Source organism: Cucumis melo, chromosome 11, assembly GCF_025177605.1.
Source record: "Cucumis melo cultivar AY chromosome 11, USDA_Cmelo_AY_1.0, whole genome shotgun sequence".
Classification (NCBI taxonomy): Eukaryota; Viridiplantae; Streptophyta; class Magnoliopsida; order Cucurbitales; family Cucurbitaceae; genus Cucumis; species Cucumis melo.
Window position 1 is genome coordinate 6853116 of NC_066867.1, and position 25522 is coordinate 6878637.

The 25522-nt window shown below is 37.1% G+C and overlaps 2 protein-coding genes across 2 annotated transcripts; one reads left to right on the forward strand and one right to left on the reverse strand.

Moving 5' to 3' along the window:
* Positions 1-2338: 2338 nt before the first annotated feature.
* On the reverse strand, positions 2339-4255 carry LOC127143856 (uncharacterized). Its single transcript, XM_051079116.1, has 2 exons — positions 4097-4255; positions 2339-3997 (listed from the first exon to the last, which is right to left on the reverse strand). The coding sequence occupies exons 1-2, from the start codon at positions 4253-4255 to the stop codon at positions 2339-2341; spliced, it is 1818 nt and encodes a 605-aa protein (XP_050935073.1).
* Positions 4256-16480: 12225 nt separating this feature from the next.
* On the forward strand, positions 16481-18327 carry LOC103498445 (cytochrome P450 89A2-like). Its single transcript, XM_051091558.1, has one exon. The coding sequence runs from the start codon at positions 16564-16566 to the stop codon at positions 18112-18114; it is 1551 nt and encodes a 516-aa protein (XP_050947515.1). The 5' UTR covers positions 16481-16563; the 3' UTR covers positions 18115-18327.
* The last annotated feature ends 7195 nt before the right edge of the window (positions 18328-25522 follow it).

Below are 25522 nucleotides of genomic sequence, written 5' to 3' on the forward strand. Positions count from 1 at the left end.
TGAAGTTTCGAAAACATACACTCGCATTTTGTAAAATACTCTTTTTGGATCTGGGGTCTACTACGAAGCCACCCTATTACATTACATTATATAATGAACGTTAGTGACAAAATGCGAACAACGTTACTAACTAAAGGTCAGAAAATTACCTCAATTAGTTCGTAAATTTTATCTTTGAGCTCTGTAGGTACATCCTTCCAGGATTGGTAACTGATCGGAACATGAACCCACACGGTTGTTCCAATGAAACTCTGTAACTTGGTTGCACTTTCACCAATGGGTTGACCGAGCTCATTGTATTCAACCACTCTCTTGTGTCCATCACAACTAACCCGTGTGATCTCAGACATTCCCGTAGGTCCACGCGTACCTTTACCTTTATTAATGACTAGCTCGGTACTCGGTACGCTCGAGCAACCAGCTTCTAATCTAGCTTGTTTTCCAAGTGTCATTGTTTGGTAAGTGATGGTCCACCTGCATGAAATGACACATAATTTTCAGTATAATACACTATTCATCAACATATCAATTATTTAGGCGAAATGAAAATGAAAAACAATAATCATAAACAACAATAATCCATTAGTGAGATCCATCAGAAAGTTGACATAACATATAGATCAACATACATGAAGATTTGATAAGTTTGTTACAAGACGTAAAAGAAAATGTTTACAAGTATCACTAATCGCTCAATGGAAATACTAAAAAACAAAGTCAAGAACTGCCAAGTGGACTATTGAATACTACAAGTAGATCTTCCAGATTGGAATTAAAAGTGTCCTGCAAAGAAAGAAACAATAATATTATTTATTAGGCTTAAAATGAATGTTTTTCAATGACTAGAATGAATGATGGGAAACTTTGGAGAAACATTATATTACCAAATGTTTATGTGTTTACCCAGGTGCCTTCATAGTCGACCCTGATATATGGGATCTCTTCATCTTCTCTAGTCATGTCTGCTGGACATTCTAAAATTGCCGGACAATGGAGGGATGTATCGCCTAGCTCGTCGTTGTAACAATTATCAACAAAATCTTTTTCTTGTGGCTTCACAACGACGGACCATCTATCATCACTGGGATCTTTAACATAGAACACTTGTCTTGCTTGTGATGCTAATATGAATGAATCTGAATAGTGTCCTATACATTGAGGTCAACTAGTGTGAATCCAAGATCGTCTACTCGTACTCCATTCTTCGTATCGACCCAATCACATCTAAACAGTGTGACCCCAAAAGTGTTGTAACTGACTTCCCATATTCCTTGAATCACACCATAGAAGGACATGTCAGCAATTATCGGGTTTTTGTCTTTGGCACTAGCCACATGCATTGTTGATGCAACGAACATAACCCCACTATTTTGAACCGTTCTAGTGTCATCACAGCGCTTTGTGTTGTAGCAAATTCCATTGACTTTATATCCCTCATATATCATCACAACGGGATGTGGGCCATGTGCAATCCATCTGATTGTCGTGCTCACGACTTGACCTTCCTGGATTTCACGCATGACCTATTATGGCGATCATAATTAGTCACGGTTGTTCGTACTTTCTATTATGTGTCAATAACATGAAAGTACATTTAAACAACATACCTCGTCTCGTATCCAGTTAGGAAATGATCTATTGTGCTCATCTCGCAACCATTTCTCATTTCTTGCCCTTCGTGGGTTGGAAGATTTCAAGATTTCCATATGTCGTCTATGTAAGGCCAATCGAGTTGGAAGTAGTGAGTATCATTTATTTAAAAGAATGTATATAAAAGTAAAATAACTTGTCAACGGTAATGAATCGTACTCTCTGTATGGATGAACTTCTTCAATGTTTTCTAGTATGTGTAGATGGGCTTGTTTTAGTACAACTTGACTAGGTGTAATAGATGATCCAGCAGATAACGGTCTTTCGATCTGACCTTCCTCTCGAGATTTAAATGAACCTAGTCCAATGGGGTCAAGCCTAGATAGAAACTCAGAACAAAATTCAACAGCTTCCTCACATATGTGTGCTTCTGCAATCGATCCTTCCGGACGATTTCTATTACGGACATAACTTTTCAACACTTTCATATATCTTTCGAATGGGTACATCCACAAAGTTTTGCCTCTCGCATAAGGTGGACGCATAGATGTACCATAATGGTGAAAAATGATGGTGGAAAGTACTTTTCAAGCAAACATAATGTTTCAATAACGTCTTGCTGCAATTTACCTAAATCTGATATTCGCAAAGTCTTGGAGCAAATAGAGTTGAAAAAAGAACACAATCTAGTGATAGCCACTCTAACATTGTTAGGTAAAACTCCACGTATTGCAATTGGGAGATGTTGTTACATTAGAACATGGCAATCATGTGATTTAAGACCAGAGAGCGTTAGGTTCTCTAAAGATACCAAACTTCTGAAATTCGACGAATAACCTTCTGGAGCCTTAAGATCAGACAAAGTTCTGCAAATAGAGACTTTCTCCTCTCTTGACAATGTATAACATGCTGCAGGTATGTAAGTTCTACTTCCATCGGACACAGGGGCCAACTCGGGTCGAATGTTCATTTCTACCAAATCAAGTCTAGCACTCAATCCATCCTTACTCTTCCCTGGTATGTCAAGCAGTGTACCAATTATATTCATCAATACATTCTTCTCAATATGCATAACATCAAGACAGTGTCTTACATGTAATTTTTTCCAGTACGTTAACTCATAGAATGCAGAAATCCTCTTCCAGTAGTCGTTCGAAATATCTTCATTCAACCTCCTAGTAGACCTTTTACCGCATGGAAAGGTCTTATCCTTAAGTCTATTATAAATTGTCTCGCCTGATAAAGGGAGATGAGGTGTCCCATGCTCCTGATTACCATTAAATGCTTTCTTTTGTCTCCTATAAGGGTGATGACGTGGTAAGTATTTTCTATGTCCCATATATGCATTTTTCTTCCCATGTGGTAGTCTTATAGAAGAAGTTTCCTCCTCACATATTGGACAAGCCTTATACCCCTTCACACTACACCCACACAGGTTCCCGTATGCAGGAAAATCATTGATAGTCCACAGTAAGACAGCTCGCAGGGTGAATCTTTCATTTCTATGTGCATCAAAACACTGAACACCTTCTTCCCACATAAGTTTGAGATCATCAATCAAAGGTGCTAGGTAGACATTTATGTCGTATCCTGGTTGCTTAGGTCCCGAGATTAACATAGTTAACATCAAATACTTCCTCCTCATACATAGCCATGGTGGAAGGTTGTATATTGTAGCAATCACAGGCCAACTATATTTCGTTGATAAATCTCCGTATGGATTGATGCCATCTGTGGACAACCCCAAGCGGAGGTTTCTCGGTTCGGACCCAAAATCTGGCCACAAATGGTCTACCAACCTCCAAGATGGAGTATCAGCTGGATGCCTTAACACACCGTCTACTTTCCTGTCATTTGCATGCCAACACAAGTGCTTTACATATTCGGAGTTCTTGAACATCCTTAAGAACCTCGGAACAATTGGAAAATACCACAGCTGTTTAGCTGCAATTCCCTTAATCTCTTCATTTGAGTTCTTACTTGTCTTCCACCTCGAAATGTTACATTTAGGACACCTACTGATGTCTGCCAGATCTTTTCTATACAAGCAGCAATCGTTAGGGCATGCGTCTATTTTTTGATAACTAAGGCCCAAAGCAGTAAGCGTTTTTTTTGCTTCATACATGGATATCAGCATTTTATTATTTTCAGGCAATAACTCGCTAATCGTTGCCAGTAGTTTGGAGAAGCTAGCATTACTCCATCCAAATCTAACCTTCAGGTTGTATAGCCTAACTAATGCTGATAACTTTGTGAATCTTTTACAACCAGGAAATAGAGGCTTCTTTGCATCATCAAACATATTGTCAAACGTATTAGGTACTTCAGAAAACTCATCGCGGACATTTTGAACCATATTTATCACATGAAATAAATCATTGTCGACCGTTTCTTCGTTCGTGTAAGCCTGTCAATTACATGAAGTCTCTGATGTAAAAGATTCGCCATGCCAAAACCATATCTTATAGCTTTGATCGATCCCATTGGCATATAGATGATATCTGACTGTTGATTCGTCTTGCGGCAAACGGTTCCCACATTTCAAACATGGAAACCTGATAGTACTGGAACCTTTGGCATGACGAAAACCAAATTGAATGAATGCTTCCACTCCCAATTCATACTCCCTGGACATCCTATTCTCCATCATCCATGATTTGTCCATTAGACGATATTACACGGTTTATATATCTCAGAAGTTAGGACTTAGTCAAACTTGTTTGCAAAGAAATAGTAAGAAAACTGGCCAAATCCTCTAAAAGAAAATAAAAAGAAACCAAATGGCTATCAAATTCCTGACCAAAAATTTGCGTCTAAAACAAGCATGTTAGAACTTAGAAAGACACTCCAAAGTTCCAAATCTAGTCTTAATTTAGAGAAACCATGCACCTAGTAAGTGGGGAGTGACTGAGAGTTTAAATAGTTCATTAAGAGAAGATAGGTGACAGGGAGGGGGAGTAGTGGAGAGACCATCTAGAGAGAGAGGTTGAGGAGGAGATGATCTCTTGTGGGGAGACCATTTTGATATCTTTCCCTCACCAACCTGAAGCCTGTGTAGAGAAATTTCCACAACAAACTAGTCATTCAGCATGATTTTAACTTCTTCCCACACCCTTTCCCTTGACAGCAGCACTGTAGCCTAGGATCACTCCATAATTGTGTGTTGCTCCACAATCAATGAGCACAACAAATTTAGATCCATGGATTGTTCCTCTCACCTTCATTGTAAGTTCAAACGAACCTAAAAAGTTCTAAAAACGTGTATAAGTGTCACTTGAACTTTCAAATGACCTAACAATGCTCAAGTGATAGTTCGTAACTCATAACCTCCCAAAAAGTTAAAAGAAGTTGAAAAAAAGCACTTCCTGGCCTAATTGGCAACCAAGTGTGTAAGTTCAACAAACTTAGTCTTAAACCAACTTACAAAGTATTCACAACGTGCATAAGCATAACTTTCAAAAGGACCTAACAAAACATAAGTGTAAGTTTGTAAGTCATCACCTACCAAGAAGTCAAAGACATCTAAAAAAACACTTGAAGTTCCAAAGCAACTGTACGGAGAGAAGCAGCATTAGTTGTCAGGTCCACTAGGAATATAACAAGCAAGTGAATTCTAGTGACATGACAGAACTTACTAGCTTCAACAAGAAAAGATAAATATAAATAAAATTGGAGCCTATTCAAAAACATTACTAAACGGGAATTCAACAATCGTTCTTCATTTCTTTAAAGGAAATAGACAAACAACGCTCTTCTTGGCCACGAAGAGAAAAGAAAAAACAATCATCGAACATCACTTCTTAGGTATTTAAGGTAAGAAGATCGTTTCCAGCAGTAAAAATCAAAACAAAACGGGCTAATAGGTTGTCAACACATGGGGCATTAATGAATGGAACTTTTGTGTAACAAAAGGGTGAATGCAAATAACAACAATAATATTAATATGATGAGCCAGTAAAGTCAAATAAATATTTAATCATATACATATAAGGACTACAGAGAATTCCCATATAATTTGAAAGCTGTCCAATTTGTAATATTTTAGGGTATGGTCATGCAACATTAATTAAACTACTAGAAAAGGGCACATGATATTATAGTAGGAAATGAAGCCGGATGTCAAGGAGATTCATTCACTTTTTAATTTTTCTTGTATTTCGGGTTTCAGGACGTCGTATCCTCATAATTTCCTTCCTCAATTCTTTAATTTGAACTTGGACTCCTCTCTGAGTTAGAGTGTTATATGATCATTGTTATTGTTATGGGATTTGACTTTTTATAGCCATTTGGATAATTTGAATTAATAATATTCATTTTGGGATTAGGTATCACGAAAGGAAATGATAATTACAAGGTTTTAATTTGAAGCAATTGTACTTAATTCCATTCATATATTATATAAATTTAACTCTATTATAGTATGGAGTTTTAAAGTTAAAAAATGCCTTCATATCCAAACATAAATAGACCATTATATGAGAATGTTTTTATGCTGTCAAAGTTTTCAGCCATAGCCAATAGGTCATTCATTGTGACTTTGATTTACAGGATTATGATAGTGACTTAGATTTTGAAGTAGAACCTGTTCCAAATAGTTCTGCAGTTAAGGCCCCAATATCCCAATATAAATTTTCTAATCGTGGTGACAGAAAAATGGCCATAAAGTTATGAAAAGAAGAAAAAAGTAAAGCACTCAACACTTCAATAAGATGGAATTTCCAACATAGCAAGTGTAGAATTTCAAAAGTCTTGAAACAACTTAAACATACTCGAAGTCAATCTCAAGGACATCAAAGGGACCTCTCAATTAAGCAAGAAAACAAGAATCAAAACACGAAGAAGAAAAAATATATAAACTCACAAACATATACAATGTTAACAACATAACTTACAACATGAATGCATTGGTAAAGGAAAACCAACCATAAAAGCAATAGTTGAAAAAGAAAAAGAACAACAGATCAGGAAACTAATATTTAGGTACCAATAACCAAACAAGAGTTTTGTAAAGGAATGGTAGCAATATACGGGATTAGACCTGTGCAGTATTTAAGTTAAAAAAACTTTAGAAGCTTACCGGGTAGTCGGAACCAAATGCTAAGGATGCTTTGCAACTTAAAAGTGATCTAAATAAAAGGGATTCTTTTTCAGCTCTCTATGCTGCAAGTTTGTTTGTCGGAAACTTAGCATCATCCAGAAGGTGTTCGGGCTGCCAAGAAAAAGATTAGATCATCAATAATCACATCTACTTTCATCAACTTTCATGTTTGTGTAACCTAATTCCAGTCACAAGAAAATTAAATAAATCAAGAAAAAGTATTTGAGTCATTCGGGCCAACTTCTCTTAAATTTAATTCTGGGAGTTGAAGATCTTTTTAAAATATGTATCTTCATATTACAATAGCATGCATAATTAGAGATATGAGCCGAAAGAGGACATCAATGGCATATTGAAAGAGAACAACATTGGCATCCAAATAAAACCTACTTGAAAACCTTTAACTTACGCAGGACATAGTTCTCAAAGAGCAGAAAAACCCAAATGAAAAAGAGAAAAAAACGAGATCTTAATTATCAATTACTCAGGCTAACTATTACTACTCAAGGTGGCAACATTCTTCTCTCTTATCTCTATCATTTGCAAGTGCTAGGATAAAGAAGAAAGTCAGTTTTCAATATTTAAAAGTAAACGTATATGATAAACATCGTGTAGTAAACATATATGAACTTAACTTTCAGCATAAAAAATGCCAATGGGAGAAAAGAGAATGATGGAAACGAACCAGCAAAAAGGAGCGTTCTAGGAATGAACTGATAACACGAGCAGAACAAATACACGGTAAAAGACGGCTTCACCGAAGTAACCAAAAATTAATTTCGACGATGTTGCAAATGTAAGGCGTTTCGACGACGGTTCTTAAAACACAAATCAACGATGAATGGCTAAAAAAACAAGATCAAGTGTATGTTAGAAAAAAATGCATCCTCTCGTGCTCCACTAAAATAGACTTCAAAATTTAAATGGCTGAAAAAACAAGATCAAGTGTATGTTAGAAAAAAATGCCTGCTCTCGTGCTCCACTAAAATAGACTTCAAAATTTAAATGGCTGAAGAAACAAGATCTTCTCACTGGAAGCTATGACAAAACTGTTATTGTTTGGGATGTGAAGGCAGACGAATGGAAGCAACAGTTTGAATGTCATTCAGCTTGTAAATGTTTTGTTCAATTATACCCCACCACATCCATACAACAACAATTAAAGACCAGATATGTCACATACATACAGCAACATCCATGGATAGAAAAAACAAAATGTAGCAAATAAAGAGGACCTGGGTTACAAAGAGCAAACAAGGTAAGAACTTCAAGCCCACTCGTACAAATAGAAACCTCAATAATCAAATAAAGAAGAATAATGAAAATAGAAAAGAAGAATATTATGGGAGAAAATAGCAAATAAAGCCCAAGTGAAGACACTGATATAGTGAAATGCTTAGCTTCACAATCTCCTTGATCTTAATATTACATGTTCTAAAAAATGTTTCTATTTCTGCAATTTAAGACACCATAAGTGAACAAATCTATTTGCTAAGAGAATTTCCTCAATCTTTCAATACCCCACTAAATTCCAAATTGAAGGTGAGGTTGAACCCAAACCCCTTTTTGTAGACCAAGAGATATTTTTATTTTTGATTTTTTAAAAAAGTAGCACAAACTCTTATGAGCCTTTACCCTAGTTTAACCTTCCATGGAATTATAGTCAAGTGAAAAAACAACATTATTTTCCGAGATATTTCTTTTATTACCAAATGAAAGAAGCAGGTACATTATAGAAGCTTCGTGTGTCCTGACTATAGGGCTCCTTTATAAAATCAACTTTGAAGGGATTTTAACTATCCAACAATTCGAGTTAAACCCTGCAGCCCCATTTTAGAAATGTATTTGAATACTTTCTGGTACATATCCTTTCGTTTAAGGAAGGTTCAAGAGACTTACTTGCCATGCTAGCAAGAGGTTAAGAGGCTATCATCCAAAAAAGAGAAACTGTGATTAAAAATCTCATGCAAATTCAGCTAAAAACCTGAATGTCAGTATAAATCATAAAATTTCATTATCAATCTAAACCTATGCTATTGGTATTGGGTAGGGGGAGGGAGGACCTTTTATCTTTCTCATATCTTATGCTTGTGTCACAAAGTGCAACTAGAGTTAAGATGTCCTGCTAAATTATTACTCAACTTGGAGATAACAGTAGGATATGGGGACTCAACTAAAAACCTCCCACTTCATACAGAGGGTTTGAATAGCAAGTGATAATATGATCATTAAACTCCGCATGTTGCGGATGATACAGTAGGTTTAACCGACAAAGCAAGTAAGCTATCCGGTTAGAGAGTCAATTTAAATAATTACAAAGGTGGGATCAATAATAAAGAAGAGCGTCTGTAGCAGATACTTTATGTTGTGCAGTGGAGGGTTGGCCTCTAGACTATTTGGAAAGGAGACAGTCTTTTCATTAAGACAATGAAATATACATTGTTCAACATGGTTATTAGATCTGATGCCTAGAGATTTCATATCAATTCATTATGATTTTCTTTGAAATACATTCAGGCATTAATTCCAAACGCGTAGACTTCTTTAAATGTTTGTTTACAAAAAAAAAAAGAAAGAAATGGCTTGGCTTGGTGATTGCGATTGAACTGTCTGTGTGACTGCATTACAATGTTGTGTTGTTGTCATATTACCAACTCCTTTATGAGCTATCTTGGATAAAACACATCATGCTTCAAATTTTATTTTAGAGATTTGGTGGACACAGTAAAACTTAACTTTGGTCAGAATGGGGAATGTTAGTGGTGGGTGGTATTTCTAGAAGGCTAATGCTTGTTAACTTGGTTTTGGGTCTGTTAAGAACTTGTAATATTGATGAAGTTGTGATAGTTGTTACTTGTATTTTCCCCCATTTTTTTGAGGCATTTAGGCTTGAATGAATTAATGGGGGATTTTTTTTTCATTTGGACAAGCTGCTATTGCTACTATAAACAAAACCATTTCCCTATGGGAGCTGGAAAAATCTGTTCTAAATAAAGAAGGTTGGTCACAACTTCTGGTGGGCTTGTTACATTTCAAATCTTGTTCTAGAGTTCTCTGTCATTAGTTTTTAAGAATCACCTCTAACCAACTTTTAGTTTTTTAAAAAAGCTACATGTTTTGCCTTTTGATATATCCTTTTCTCTAGTTTGATTCCTCTCTTTTTGGGCTTGGTTATGGTCCTTATGGATCTCCCTTTTATTCTTTCTTTTTTTCTTTTCAATCCCAATGTAAATTTAGTTCTTCATAAAAAAGTTCATTTTCAATCCCAAACCACAAAGTATAATTGGTTGAGAAAAAATCCTATGATGAACAAGAAAGGTTTTCAATTTAAAAAATAGCTTGATTGGTACAGAATTAGCAAAAGAGGCTAACTACTGAAGAATTGAAGTGGTGAAGGGGAAAGGTTTATATCTTGAACTTGATGGTTCTACAAAGCACTAACACTCCAAAAATGGCCATGTGTTGGTATTGCACAAGTGGGTGTTTGAGAAAGGCCATTGTTATCATTCTTTTAAGCTTAAGCGTCTGATTGTGATTGCTTCCCTTCTCAAATACGGAAGAAGAAAGTGGTTAATAACAATTTTCAAATGGGACAATGAAGCTGTGTGAAATTGCAATTAGAGCAGTTATGAATGAGCTATTAATGAAGGCAAAGACTACACAACAAAAACAACAAACAAGTCATTGTCTCACAAATCTAAACAGCCAATGATCTAAAGCATACAAATGAGTGAAGCCTCAAGCAACTGTGTCCTCCAAAGAACCTGATCAATAGGTGACATTGTCCCAAGCTTTGCACCTTTGTTCTAGATCTTAACAACATTCATAAGACTAGACAAGAGAATGACAGACATGGTAGCAGCAATTGTTTTAACAGTTGCTGGACCTTTACCCATTTTCAGCTGATCTAAAATCTTTATAACAAATGCTCTAAGTAACCCAATCTTTACAAGCAATTAAAAAGAAGCACTATATTATATAAAAGGGAAATATATATGACTAGGACGGAATTACCTCACTGAACGATGGCATAAATCTTTTGGAGGAAGGCGACGGCGGTCGATAATTTAATAGGCAGACGAGCTGGTATGAAGAACTCGATGGCAGACATCTGAGAGCGGTGGATGGACGAGGGAGAAAACGGCGACGATAGGTTGGATTTTTTGAGTGATTCGACAATCAAAAATCGTATACGGATGAGGTCTGAGGTCTGCGAGTGGTGGATGGCGGAGGAAGACGATGGCTAAGGTCTGGGAGTGGTGGATGGCAGAAGGAGACGATGGCTAAGGTCTGGGAGTGGTGGATGGCAGAGGGAGACGACGGTGACGATTGGATTGAGAGAGACGACGTCGGAAGGCAGAAAGGCGGCGCAGATGGTCAAAATTGGGGATTTTTTTTACACCTATAATTTGTGTCAAGAAATAATAAAACTATTCTTTTATTTGAATAACTTTTTAATGACACATAAATTATGTCGTTAATTAGCGACGCGAAATTTTTGTGAAGAAAAATTAAATAATGACGCAAAAAATGTGTCGTTAAAAATTCCACATTTGTTATTTTTTATGACACATTTTACTTCCACCCTACCTTTTTTTTATTTTTAACGACACAATATTTTGATTACTTGTGTCGTTAAAACCCAAATTTGTACTAGTGAGTACTTTAATTCTTTGTTGAGTTTTACTGTAATGTCATGCTTTATCTACATGTCTTTAAGTAGAAACCTTCAAATTCAATTGACAAATTTTTATCCTTAAATGTTCATGCTGGTGATGTATTGATTCAGCTATATCATAATTTCATCGTCAATATACGAAGAAAGAAGTTGCCATTAGTTATCTTGAAGGGATAATTGAGAAACTAAGGAGTACGTTACTAACCCACTTCCATTTTGTCATTCTCAACTGTTTCTATTATTTTTTTTGTTCTTCGTCGTCATCAGTTCCAGATTCTCAGAGGCCCATGTCATTATTTATGTTTATATGATTCTCCAAATACTTATTAATGGGCTAGATTTTGAGTGCTTTTCATCACAATTTTGATTTGATAAGAGGCCCAAGTGTGGTTGCTTTTAAGCCCGTTGTCAAGTTCACACCCACACCAACTGTTTGTAGAAATGTCAGCTCTTTTTCTTTTCCTTATTTGTGGAAACTACATATTAAAATATTTGAATTTAGCATTCTAAGCTTAGTAGCTTGGAGTTATTTTTTAACATTACAATGTATATTATTCAGTGTTTACATTACATTAATATGTAGTTTTCTCTTTGTCTAGCTTGAGATGCTAATCCTTCATATGATTTATGCAATCTGTAGTTTTTTAGGAATTTTTTTCCTCCCGTGCACATTATGAACTTACCTACTTTCCATTTTGCTTCTTGACTATAACATGATCTTCCAAATCTAAAAACAACTCAAGCAAAGATATAAAACTTTGTTGTATAATCTGAGATAGCAGATAGATCTTTGAATCTCTTATGTTGAACTTTAGATTTATAGTATGTGTGGTTGATATTTAGATATTATCAATTAAACATAACTGTTGTAGGTGGATTACATTAGTAAACGTGTTTTATCAAAGTTAATGAATGAATGAAGATTGATGAATGAGCTAGCAGTCTTACGTGCTATTTATTTGCTAGGATAAAGTATTTGTTAAGCATTCTACTGTATGATCTTGATTTAATTTTGCCAATTTGTTTGCATACCATTGGTAATATCTTCATATTACCAATGTCCAATCGTTGGATTCTTCCAATCTTCCAATTAGATCGATCACCGAAGAGCGAGATTGAGTGCACAAATGGCATACTGCTCAGCTTTCACAACGGCAATGTCAATGGCATACAGCTCTTCATCCTTTACTACATCCACTTCTCCTCTGGTCCCATATTTTCCGTCTAAGTCTACTTTGTCCATGATGACAGTCAGAAGAGTCTTTTGCTGGAAGTTAAGGATTTGACTGTTGTAATTGCAGAAACCAAGCAAGAGATTCTCAAGGGTGTTAATCTTGTTGTGTTTATGAAGGAGAGGTTAGCTCAAAATTAATCTTTAGTATTGTTTTAGGAGTGGATTCTCACATTTTGAATTTTTCATTGATTTTTTGTTCATTTGGAATTATTTTTTCTGACCTTAGTAGGTTCACGCCATCATGGGAAAGAATGGTTCTGGAAAGAGCACATTTACAAAGGTCAGTATTGTTTGTGTTCTTTTCTCTAATTCTCATTAAACAGAAAAAAGATTTCTGACGTTCTTTATCAGTAATGAACTTTGAGCTTAGAAGTTTGTTAGTTTCCTTTGCTTCAATTTGTACTTCGGATGGAATTTTTCCAGCTTTATTTAACTTTTAGTATAGTCCAAAAGCTCAATTACTATGGTCAAATGAGTTAAACTTTTGGTAATAATGTGTTGTGTTATGTCATTTGAAGCATTATGGATTCAAATTTGTACTAAGGCTCGACTTGTGAAATTTGGAACAGCAGTCTATTTGTGGTTGATTATGCATACTGGGTTGTGTTTTTTCTTTTGGATTTTTTCTGTTTGTGTGTGCATCCATTTTGTGGAATTGATTTATGTTTTGTTTTTTTAGCTTATTACATTATTTTCTTGTTGAATTTTGTGGATAGTTAAATCTGGATTAATTGTATTTGAAGTAAATAGTGAGTTGTCTTTTATAAGATATTAGGTTGAATGCATTTTGTAAATGCAATATAGTTTTGCTACCTAATATCAAATCTTAGGAGCTTAATTGAAATTCCTGGAGTACAATAAGCTCAAGTTATTAGAGGAGCTAACTAATATCAAATCTTAAATTTAAAATCTTGTTTTGATGTGTCTTCCATTTCGTGTTGTGCATTTTCCATTTGGACTATTAACTTGTATATTTTAATTTATGGGAGAAAATTTCTAGTCATTTTTCCTTCGATTGTTGGTGTACATCTACGAATTGGTAATGTGTTCATTTTAACAGCTCCTTCAATTGTTGGTGAAAATTTAGTTCCAAATATGATGATTTTGGAGTCAATTTTAATGGAATGCATATAGGCATTCAGGTGAAATTTGGCATTATTTGAAATAAATCATTGGTTTGAGATTGGCATGTGTATACTGATTTAATGCTATGTTTATGAAAAATGTAGGGAATAAGAGAAGTTTTGGCAATCTCAAAGACGATGAGGACGGCTTCTTTGGCTCCAAAAATGTATTTCTACCTTATATTTACCTGATTTTCTAGTTCTTTATTTTGAGGACGATTGGTTTGCTAGTTTAATTCCTCGCCCTTATATACATCATGATGTCCTATGAAGTTCGATTGTTTGATAAATTTTGAAGGTAAATATCTGGCTAGTCATTGATATTACAGTTTTTTTTTTGTTAAATAGGTCTTTGACTTCTATTTGAATGTACTTGTATTTTTACAGGAAAGTGATGGTTCAAAATTAGTATTTGCAGGTCTTTTTGCTTCTACCAAGAAGAATATCGTACAATTATAAAATTATCATGCTCTTAGCCACTGCTTGCAAATATTGCCTTCGAAGGACAAATCCAGTTATTAATTCATGATTTTACCATTCTCAAGCAAATACATTATAATCAGATTGAAATTAGAGTAATTCCTTACCTTCTAGGTGATTTAATAATTCATTAGCGGATAAAATGGCAGGGCAAGTTGGCCTTGAGGTGGTCGAGTGTGCATATGTGATTAAGTTGGATGGACTAAAGGTATGCATTTGCAAAAAACTGAGACCTTATACTAGATTTTTGTCAGCTGGTTTTGTTCTTTCATTTTCATCTCAATGCAAGTTGTCATCATTATTAAAAAAATAGACCTTAATATTCGGCCAAAGTACTAATTATAATTCTAAGGTAGTATTGTTCTTCTTATAGAACTGTTAGCCTTTGTACTGGAAATATGGTCATGCTTTTGAGATGTGCATTCTATTTTGCTTCTTAAAAGAATAATATATCTTCTAGAAGATTTTAGGGACTCAAACCATCTTTTGTGTAGGCATTTCAAGATCACCATAACTCACTCTAACTTGGTGTTGAATTCTCTCATCCGTGAAGTCAATAGAGTGGTCTTGATGGACAGGAGGTAGCCTTGGACCATACAAATTGAGGTGCTATTCACTCAAACTTGGCCGACCTTATTGTATGCATTATGTTTAATTTCTTTTTTGTATGAGTCATTTATTTTTAATTATCTCTCTAAAGTCATGATTGTAGAATGATTGAAGTCATCAGATTGAAAGCTAAGCGATTGTGTAGATAGCCAGGCGATCGTTGAAGGTTGAAGATTGAGAAGGCGTTTAGGATTTCTTATTTATGTCTTGTATTAGGATCTTGTTTCATGTACTATTGTAGAATGTATATATAAACACAATATTAAGTTTTCATTTTGTGTATACAAATGTAAAAGATAAATATTATAGTTTCTAAAATAATATTCATTTTATTGATTTGTTGGAGCGAGAAAAAAATATTTATCTATATGGCTTCAATGTTGGTTTATAAAAAATGAACAATAATACAACAATTAAATAAATATAAATTTCTAAAAATGGACAAAAACAAGCCTTTAATGTCGGTTTTAAACTAACATTATTGATCTCTTTAATGTCGGTTTTAAAACGACATCATAGCCCAATCGACATTAAAGGGCTTCAATAACACAATCAAAGATGTCGGTTTTAAACCGACATTAAAGCCCAACCGACATTAAAGGGCTTCAATAACACTATCAAAAATGTCGGTTGAAAACTGACATTAAAGGCCTTTAATGTCATTTTTAAACCGACATTAAAGAGACCTTTAATGTCAAGTGACATTATCAACGGGCATGAAATTAGTCTCGTAACCAATTAATTAATTGAATGACAATAAATTAATAATTAGGTATTAGAAAATATTGAAGCTTGAGAAAGGATATCTCGATTGAAGACTTCTATGTCTATCGTTCAGACGGACCATTTAATCATTCTAAAGGTTAAAAACAGATTACTTTAGTTAAGTCATTACCCATGTATATTTGTCTAATTTTGCCTCGGTGTTACCATTAATTTACTTTCAAGAGTAGATTCAATTAAGTTTTCATCACATTCTTCTGGTTCTGTAGATAAAATTATAAAAATCTCTGAATTACTAAAAAGTGTATAAATGTATCAAACCAATTTTCCCGACAACAACATTACTCATGCAAGGCCATCTTAATTAAATATAATATTACTCATGTATCAATTAAAACCTTAAAATTTCACAACTCTATTCCATCCATTTCCACCCTCTTTTATATTTCATTAAACCATTATTTAATAAAATGTATTATTCAAGTCTATTAAAATCCAAATTTTCATAAGCAAATTAATTTACATATCTATCTCACTATGATTGCCTATGAAAAATCATTGATTCTTTAATCAGCAGGTTTTACAAAAGACCATAACTCTAAATGCACGACTATAAGTCTAAATATAATGTATTTATGAAAGTTGAAGTGTTAGTTATGAAAGTTGAAGTGTTAGTTGATATGAGTATAAGTTTCACATGTTTAGTTTTTAACAAAGAAATATAATGAAGAGTGTATTAATAAATTTATTAAATTTTAGGGTCATAGAAAATACTTTTAGAAATAATAATTACAACAATATTCTTGAAGAAATGAAAATATTAAAAAAAAAAAAAAAAGAAAGAAATTTAAAGATATAGACTACCGGTATATCAATAATAAATTTCAAAACTTGATATGTAAATTTGGTTATATTTCAAAAAAAAGGGAAAAAAGATAAAGAAGGAAAAAGAAAAGACTGGTCTGAGTTGCTTTGGGCACTTCATATATAGCAAGATTTTTTTTTTCGTTGATTAAACAAAAGAAAAATGGAGATTTGGTTCATCATCCTTGTCTCCCTCTGTATCTGCTCTCTTCTCACCTCCATTCTTACCCATTTCCGAAGCTCCTCAAAGCTTCCACCAGGCCCTCCTTCAATTCCCATCTTCACTAATTTCCAGTGGCTCCGCAAATCCCCACTCCAAATTGAATCTCTTCTCCGCAGTTTCATCGCCAAGTATGGCCCTCTCATCACCCTCCCCATCGGCAACCACCCTGTCGTCTTCATCGCCGACCGCTCTATTGCTCACATAGCCCTTCTCCAAAACGGCGCCATCTTTGCCCACCGTCCACCCGCCCTTCCCTTGAGCAAGGTCATCTCTTCCAACCAGCACAGCATCAGCTCTGCCTCTTACGGCCCACTCTGGCGCCTCCTCCGCCGCAATCTCTCTTCCCAAATACTCCATCCTTCCCGTATCAGATCCTATGGTCAAGCTCGCAAATGGGTTTTGGATATTCTTCTCAATCGCCTTCACTCTCAGTCTCAATTTGGAAACCCCATCTTTGTCATCGAGAATTTTCAGTACGCCATGTTTTGTTTGTTGGTGTTGATGTGTTTTGGTGATAAGCTTGAGGAATCCCAGATTCGGGAAGTTGAGAACGTGGAGCGAGCGCTTCTATTGAGTTTTCAGCGTTTCAAAATTCTCAATTTCTGGCCTAAATTCACAAAGATTTTGCTTCGAAAACGTTGGGAGGCGTTTCTCCAAATAAGAAAAAACCAAGAGAAGGTACTAATTCGTTTGATTGAAGCCCGAAAAAAGATCAACAAAAACAGAGAAAACAGAGCCCGGTGCGAAGAAAAAGAAGAAGAATTCGTGGTGTCATATGTGGACACGTTGCTTGATTTACAGCTTCCCAATGAGGACAATAGAAAGCTTACTAATGAGGAAATAGTCACCTTATGCTCTGAGTTCCTCAACGGCGGCACCGACACAACCTCCACGACACTGCAATGGATAATGGCAAATTTAGTGAAAATCCCAGAAATCCAGAACAAGCTTTTGGCAGAAATGAAAGGAGTAATGGGAGATAGATCAAGAGATGATGAGGTGAAGGAAGAGGATTTGGAGAAGCTTCCATATATAAAAGCAGTGGTTTTAGAAGGATTAAGAAGACACCCACCAGGGCATTTCGTGTTACCACACGCAGTGAAAGAAGATACAACATTGGAGAACTACGTAATACAAAAGAATGGGACAGTAAATTTCATGGTGGCGGAGATGAGTCGAGATCCAAAAGTTTGGGAAGATCCGATGGAGTTTAAGCCGGAGAGGTTCTTGAAAGGCGGCGCCGGAAAAGAATGTGGAGTTGTGTTCGATATAACAGGGAGTAAAGAGATAAAGATGATGCCATTCGGAGCAGGGAGAAGAATGTGTCCTGGATATGGTCTGGCAATTCTTCATTTGGAGTATTTCATTGCAAATTTGGTATGGAGGTTCGAATGGAAGGAAGTAAAGGGAGATGAAGTTAGTTTGGAAGAGAAAATAGAGTTCACAGTGGTGATGGAAAAGCCTTTGAAAGCCAACATAATTCCCAGGTGAATTTGTCTTGCTGTGTGAGCCTTGTGAGTTGTGATTGTGTAACTTGCAACTTTATCCAAAGACCAAATTCATAAACTGGTAAATAATCTCAAGGCTAAACCTTGGCTTTGACTACTTAATTATGTATTAGCACAGGTGAATCAAGTGTGCTTTGAAATTACTTTGGATTACTCAAATATAATAATAATAGATAATAGTAATGCATGTTGTGAAGGCTGTCGGTTCCAGTTACACCCAAGTTTTTGAAAGTTGAAGATGTATGCAAGAGCAAAATTAATTGCTTTGGGTGGTGGGGGCCAACCAGTTATTTTGAGGCTTTATCCTTCAAATATTTTGAGGCTTTAAGCCCTCTCACACGCAATACGCATCATGCATTTTAACGAAAGCGTACGCCTTTAAAGGACGTCTCTTTTTTTGAAACACAATCGTATGCCTTGAGGTACCTCAAGGCGTACTCCTCTTTCAGTTTCTGTTTTAAGCACATGTTTTGCACCACTTTTAAAAGGAGTGATTTTAGAGAGAAAAAAAAAATATCTCTTAAAAGTGATTTTCCAACATTTAATGTTTGATTATACACTTTAAAAAGATTAGCCAGGAGCAAAAATTTTCAAAAGTAAAAAGATAGAGAATAGGTAGAAGAATTAGAGAAAAGTTTATGGGAAAAACTGAGTTAAAAACCACTGTATGGATAAAATGGTACAAAAATGATTTCCTTTATAAAATAAAATTGGTATAAAATTAATAGTAGAGGACTTGAACTCATGACAAAATATAAAACGAATATAAAATTAAAATTGAGCTCATGATACACTTTAGAATTTGTCAGAATGACAAATATTTAACAAAACAAACCAATTGAAACCGTTAGATAACCAAAATATGGTTAAAAATGTGAAAAAACATTTGATTACTATTGAATGTTATCGGATTGTCATCGAATTACCATCTAATTATGAAAAATATTGGTTGCTATTCGATTGTTGTCTAATTACTATCTGATTGCTATTTGGTGTATATTGTTATCTTATTTCTATCTTATACTAATTTTTAATGGGATTTATCATCTCATTGTAATTTAATTTATTGATTGTTATCTAATTGCAAATGCTACTGATTGTTATCTAATGGCTGTTACATTTTTTTTCATAATTACTAAGTAGTTTACGATGATATTGTTGGGGTTGATGCCCTAAATCTTGTGGTCTTGTAGTTTGTAATTGTATATATTATACAAACTTTTTATTTATCTAATAAAATAAAGTGTTTTATTTTATTTGACATTTAATTGCATTAACTCACAAAACCAATAAACTAACATCCAAGGTTATCTTCGGTAACCTAAACATGTATGTGGAGACATACAAGTGGATCATGTTTAAGCAATAAAGCTAGATACAAACATGTGGATCATGTTTAAGTAATAACCTAAATGGTATGTAGTAAATGGATAAGGCTAGATACCTTATTCTGGTGACACTACGAAATCGACCTGCTTTGTAGTTGTTACAATTGTTCTAAAGTGCTACAAATGATTTGATCCTAATCATTCATGTCGAGACATTAGAGCGGCGGTATTCTATACAAAGAGTTTGTATAAGACCGGACCATGAAATGAATAGTCTCTCTTATTAACACCGTTACTAGTTGAAACTACATTTCACCAGGATGAGTATGGGTGACTTGACCTGAATTCTAAGTAAGTTGTGAACTTCTGCCTATGAAGGCGATCTTTTGATTTGCATGGGTGAGAGTGGCCTATGTAGCCGACTCAATATGCCTACCATTTTGGGGACTCGTCTGATTAGGGAGCTGGAAATACAGCTTTACAAGAAGGAATTCACTCCTTCTCTATAGATGGAGTCAGTAGAGAAATTGCTCTCTTAAGGGCTGATTTCAGGGCTTGAACAATGTGGCGCCACACCCTCTCTTGGCCTGAGACGAGTTCAGTTATAGTAGGACTATAATTATTGTTCATTCATATTAGAACTATAGATTATATGAGAGATCTAAACCATTGGTTATATTATATATGATATAATATAAAGTTTATATTATATGTGATATAATATATATTATTTAATTTTATATTAATTTTATTTTATTTAATTAATATATATTTTTTTTTAAAAGAGAATGAATAACTCCCTTGGAAGTTATTCTACCTGGGAAAGAGGGAGGAAGTTATTTTGATAACTTCCCCCTCATAGCTAAGATTTGTTTTAAAAAAAAGGAAAAAGAGAAAGTTTTTTTTTTAAAGAAAAAGAGAGCACACTCTTATCGATCTCTTTGTATCCAAAGGAAACAGAATTCTCTCAAATTATTTTTTCTCTCACCAAAATTACAGAAGCCCACAACTCTCTGTGATTCTTGACTTGGAGAATAACAAGGAAGATTTTGTGGTGTCTTGGAAGCTTGGAGGAAGATTTCTTTAAGGTTCTACAAAGGTTAGTTTCTTTTTACCTTTTTCCTCCATGAGAAGCATGCTTAAGTTTTGTTTATTGTTTTTCTTTGAATTTATTATTTTACAAATTGAATTTTACTTGCACGTCGTTTATACGCTTCCGCTTTGGGAATTCCATTCCTTCAATTGCAAATCGTGCAATTGTTTTTTTAATTTTTGAAACAAAATTCAAAGAAAAGGTGGGTATTTTTTTTCTCTGCATTGTTGAATGTGGGTTTGCAAAATAGATGTTTTCGATTTTGGCACCTTAGATTACAATTTTTTCATTTATTTTATTGGCCATTTTAATTGTGTAATCGAGTTTGTAAGTCCGTGTTGTTCGTGGCAAGTGTTGCTGGGAAGATGAACATTCAAATCTGTACAGAGTTGCAGCATCGTTGATTGTTTTCTGGTGCAGTGGCTCTATTTTGCTATTTAATCTTTTATTGCATGTGATGTTTGATTAAACTAATTATATGCATAATGTATGTCATATAGTTTAAAATCCCACATTAGGATTATAATTATCATGCATCGTTCTTAAATATAAGTGTTATATTTTAGTTGCATGATTTTCTAAGCATAATTATGCATCATATTTAATATAATTGTTATATTATATGATAGCATGTATCACTAATATATCCATGCATCATCCTATATTTTAAAATGTTGTATTATATAGTTTGTAACGACCCAACTCCTTATACTGAATCGAAGTCATTACTAAATATAGAACAAGTGGTTCAAGTCATAAAATTTAGTAAAACGCATAAGGTTTGAGAAATTTTATTTATGAAAATCCAAACAAGGTAGTTATGCAAAAAATGAAATGCGTTCTAAAGTCCTACTCGGGCCCTATCTACATAAAAAGATGGTAAGTAATGAAGAATACTCAAACTCAGGTACTAAAGTCAAAAAACAAGAATAAGCGGAAGCAGAAGTCCCTATGGCTCGCCACGGTCACTTCGGGTCGCTCGTCAGCTTGCCTTTGCCCTTGCCTCGTCCTCTACCTGAAAACATGACATGAAGAGAGTGAGTATAAAATACTCAGTAAGGGACCCACTACTAGTCCTACTAGGTGCCTGTTAACTTCCTGTCAGAGTCCTGTAACTGGTACCCAATCTCTGGCACGTTCCCGAACACGTGCAACATGCGCTCCCGTAGGAACGTAACTTTGGTCTTCGGTGCCCCGGGGGACACCTAGGACAATCGGGATGCGAGGACCCCGTCGAGTCACTCGAGTCATATCTATATCCATGCTAGACTGGTGTCCCGTCGAACCGCACAGTCCTCAATAGGTGGTGATCCCGAAGGACACTCATGCAGGTACGACTCTAACAGGTTAAGCTAACAGGTACCCTAATCGCAGTGTACATACACATGGCCTCAGCATATAACATAACAGATAAATCATCATTACACTCTCCATCTCGACACCTGTCGTACAGCCATAACAGTCCTCGTCATCACACAACATGCTATAATATAACCATATCATCATTTGCATCATACTATCATTGATTTCATTCATCGTACAGTGTAGTCCTCAACATGCACAATTGAAGGTATACGTAATCTCATAATTCTAAACATGGAGCTGGTAGTAGAATCTCTTACCTTGAGATTTGGTTGTCGAGTCCTAAAAGTAAGAGAAGGTGTGCTTTCCAAGCAGCAGGGCCCTAAATGGTTAAAAACAACAATTAAACCTAACCTTCAAGGAACAGAGATCCAAGAGTCGTTTGAAGCAACTTACCCAAAAATCAAGGTTGCGCTAACTCCCTTTAAGCCGAGGGAGAATCCCACGCTGCAGCAGTTACTTGGTCCAAGACGTCCCTTAAGGAAAATAATTTAATTTAATTCCAAATTAAATGATTTAGTGTCCAAATACATTGAGTCTTACTGGGTAATACCAAAATATTTAATTTCATTACCACAAATTGGGTGGAAGGAGCCAAATTAGTCTTGGCGGCTCGGCTGGAAAAGGACAGGGACCGGCTCGGCTTGGCGCAGGCGCGGCTCGACTCGGCTCGGTACAGAACTTTGCGCGTGCGGCTCGGCTTGCGACAGGAGGGAGACGCGGCTTAGCTTGCGGTGCAGGCGGCGCGGCTTGCACGCGGGCGCGACTCGGTTACGCAGAAGCACGCGGCGCGGCTCACACGCGGACGCGGCTCGGTTACGCGGATGCACGCGGCGCGGCTTGCATGCGGACGTGGGTCGGGTTCTGGAAGATGGTGCGGATCGAGCGACGGGCTTCGTGGCTCCGGCGGCCAGCGCGCGGCGGTGTGGCTCGGATCGGGGTGCGACGCGGCTTGCGACTTGGCTGCGGCACGACGCGGACGATAGAAGATCGACTGGCGAAGTCGGGCAGCTGACGGCGCGAGTCAGACGGCTTGGAGGTCGGCGGGACAGACGCGAGCGCGGCGTGCGGCGGCTCGGCTCGATCTGTTCTCCGACGCGCGAAGGTGACGCTGACTCGGCTTCGGGCGACGGCTGCGAGAGACGGCTGCAGACACGGCGCGGCGTGCGTAGCTATTCCTAGGCGTGCGGCGGCTTGACTCGGTTGAATTCTCCAGCGCGGCTGGGAGGGTGGCGTCGGCTCGGTGGCGGCGGCTATGGTGGAAGCAAAGTGGGGCTAGGGTTTTTTTTTCTTGGGAAGGTGATGAGTTTCACGCCTCCCAATGCCCCTTTTTAAAAGAATTAAAATAAATAAAAATTTAATAAACCCACACAAAAACTTTCTTTCCTTCTTTTATTACTATTTTCTTTTCTATTTTAATCCAATGGCCACCCTCCTCTCTCTCTCTTCGTTAAAGCCACATTTGACCCTTTCCAAAGCAATTAATTAATTTGTTACTTCACAATTAATTAGTTTATTTCATCCTTAACTTCAATAATTAAAATAATCAACCAAGGAAAACTTTACCCTTAAATTAAGTATAAGGTCCACAATAATCCAATTCCATAACAATTTGAATTAAGGAAAAAAAAAACTCTTGAGATGAACAAATGAAACTCAAATTTGCTGGGGCGTTACAACCTTCCCTCCTTAGGAAACTTTCGTCCTCGAAAGTTCTAATCCTCGAACAGCTCGGGGTACTGAGCCCTCATGTTCTCTTCTTTCTCCCACGTGGCCTCTTCCACTCCATGATTCTGCCAAAGGACTTTGACAAGTGGAATTTCTCGACTACGAAGCTTCTTGACCTCCCTTGCCACGATCTCGACAGGCTGCTCCTCATAGCTCAAGTTCTCGCTGACCTGCAGTGGCTCGAAGTCCACCACATGCGTTGGGTCTGCGACATATTTCCTCAGCATGGAGATATGGAATACGTCATGCACTGCAGCAAAAGATGGGGGTAGCGCCAAGCGATAAGCCACGGGGCCAATCCGCTCCAGTATCTCAAACGGCCCTACGAAGCGTGGACTCAGCTTCCCCTTCTTCGCGAACCTCAGAACGCCCTTCATAGGTGCTACCTTCAGAAAGACCATGTCTCCCACTTCAAACTCGAGATCCTTACGTCGTACATCAGCATAACTCTTCTGTCTGCTCTGTGCTGTCAGCATACGAGCTCGGATCTTCTGTATGGCTGCATTGGTAGTCTGCACTAACTCGGGGCCTAGCATCCTCTGCTCTTCAACCTCACCCCAACAGACAGGAGATCTACAGCACTTGCCATACAGAGCCTCGAACGGTGCCATACCGATAGTAGCCTGGTAGCTATTGTTATAGGCAAACTCCATCAGATGCAGATGGGAGTCCCAACTTCCTGAAAACTCTAGTACACAGGCCCACAGCATGTCTTCCAAAATCTGGTTCAATCTCTCTGTCTGACCATCAGTCTGAGGGTGGAATGCCGTGCTGAAGTCCAACCTCGTACCTAATGCAAGTTGAAGTCCTTTCCAGAACTTCGATGTGAAACGAGCGTCTCTGTCTGAAATGATGGATACGGGTACTCCATGTAGTCTCACAATCTCTGTCATATATAACTGCCCCCACTTACTGGTAGTGTAAGTGGATTTCCCTGGCACGAAATGGGCCGACTTCGTGAGTCTGTCGACAACAACCCAGATCACTGTATAGCCCTTTAGGGTCTTGGGCAGTCCCGTAATAAAATCCATCGACACACTCTCCCACTTCCACCCTGGCACACTCAAGGGTTGTAACAACCCTGCTGGATGCTGCCTAGGTGCCTTCACCTGCTGGCACACCAAGCACCTACTGACAAAATCTGCCACCTCCCTCTTCATGTTCCTCCACCAATAGACACTCCTTAAGTCCTTGTACATCTTCGTACTCCCAGGGTGCATGGTAAACGGGGAACTGTGAGCCTCAGTCAAAAGCTCTGTCCTGACTGCGCTTTCTTCCGGCACACACAAGCGTCCCTCAAACATAAGGCCATCGTCAGAGGATATGGAGAAGTCCTCACCTTGCCCTGTCTCTACCATACGACGCTTCTCGACCAAGTAAGGATCATTCAGCTGAGCAGCGATGATCTTTTGCCTCAAGGTTGGCTGAACTGACAACCGAGCCAACTGTGCGGTAACCTCACCTACTGAGACTGCAATCTCGGCTCTCTCAAAGTCTCTGAGTAAGGGGGTCTGCTTGGTGATTAGCGCTGCTGAATGTGCAACCTTCCTACTCAGCGCGTCAGCCACTACATTTGCTTTACCTGGGTGGTACAGGATCTCGCAGTCATAGTCTTTCACCAACTCGAGCCACCTCCTCTGCATCATGTTCAACTCCTTCTGAGTGAAGAAGTACTTCAGGCTCTTATGGTCGGTGTAAATTTGTATCTTCTCACCGTACAGGTAGTGCCTCCATATCTTCAGTGCAAAGACTACTGCTGCCAACTCCAAGTCGTGGGTAGGGTAGTTCTGCTCATGAATCTTCAACTGGCGAGAGGCATAAGCAACTACCTTACCTTGCTGCATCAGGACACAGCCCAGTCCCTTCTTGGAGGCATCACT

Bases quoted from the DNA above. Each gene is read 5' to 3' on its own strand.
- LOC127143856 (XM_051079116.1), bottom strand. From the start codon at position 4,255: ATGGACAAATCATGGATGATGGAGAATAGGATGTCCAGGGAGTATGAA. The intron at 3,998-4,096 runs GTCAGATATCAT...TGTAATTGACAG, and splicing joins TGCCGCAAGACGAATCAACA to GCTTACACGAACGAAGAAAC.
- LOC103498445 (XM_051091558.1), top strand. From the start codon at position 16,564: ATGGAGATTTGGTTCATCATCCTTGTCTCCCTCTGTATCTGCTCTCTT.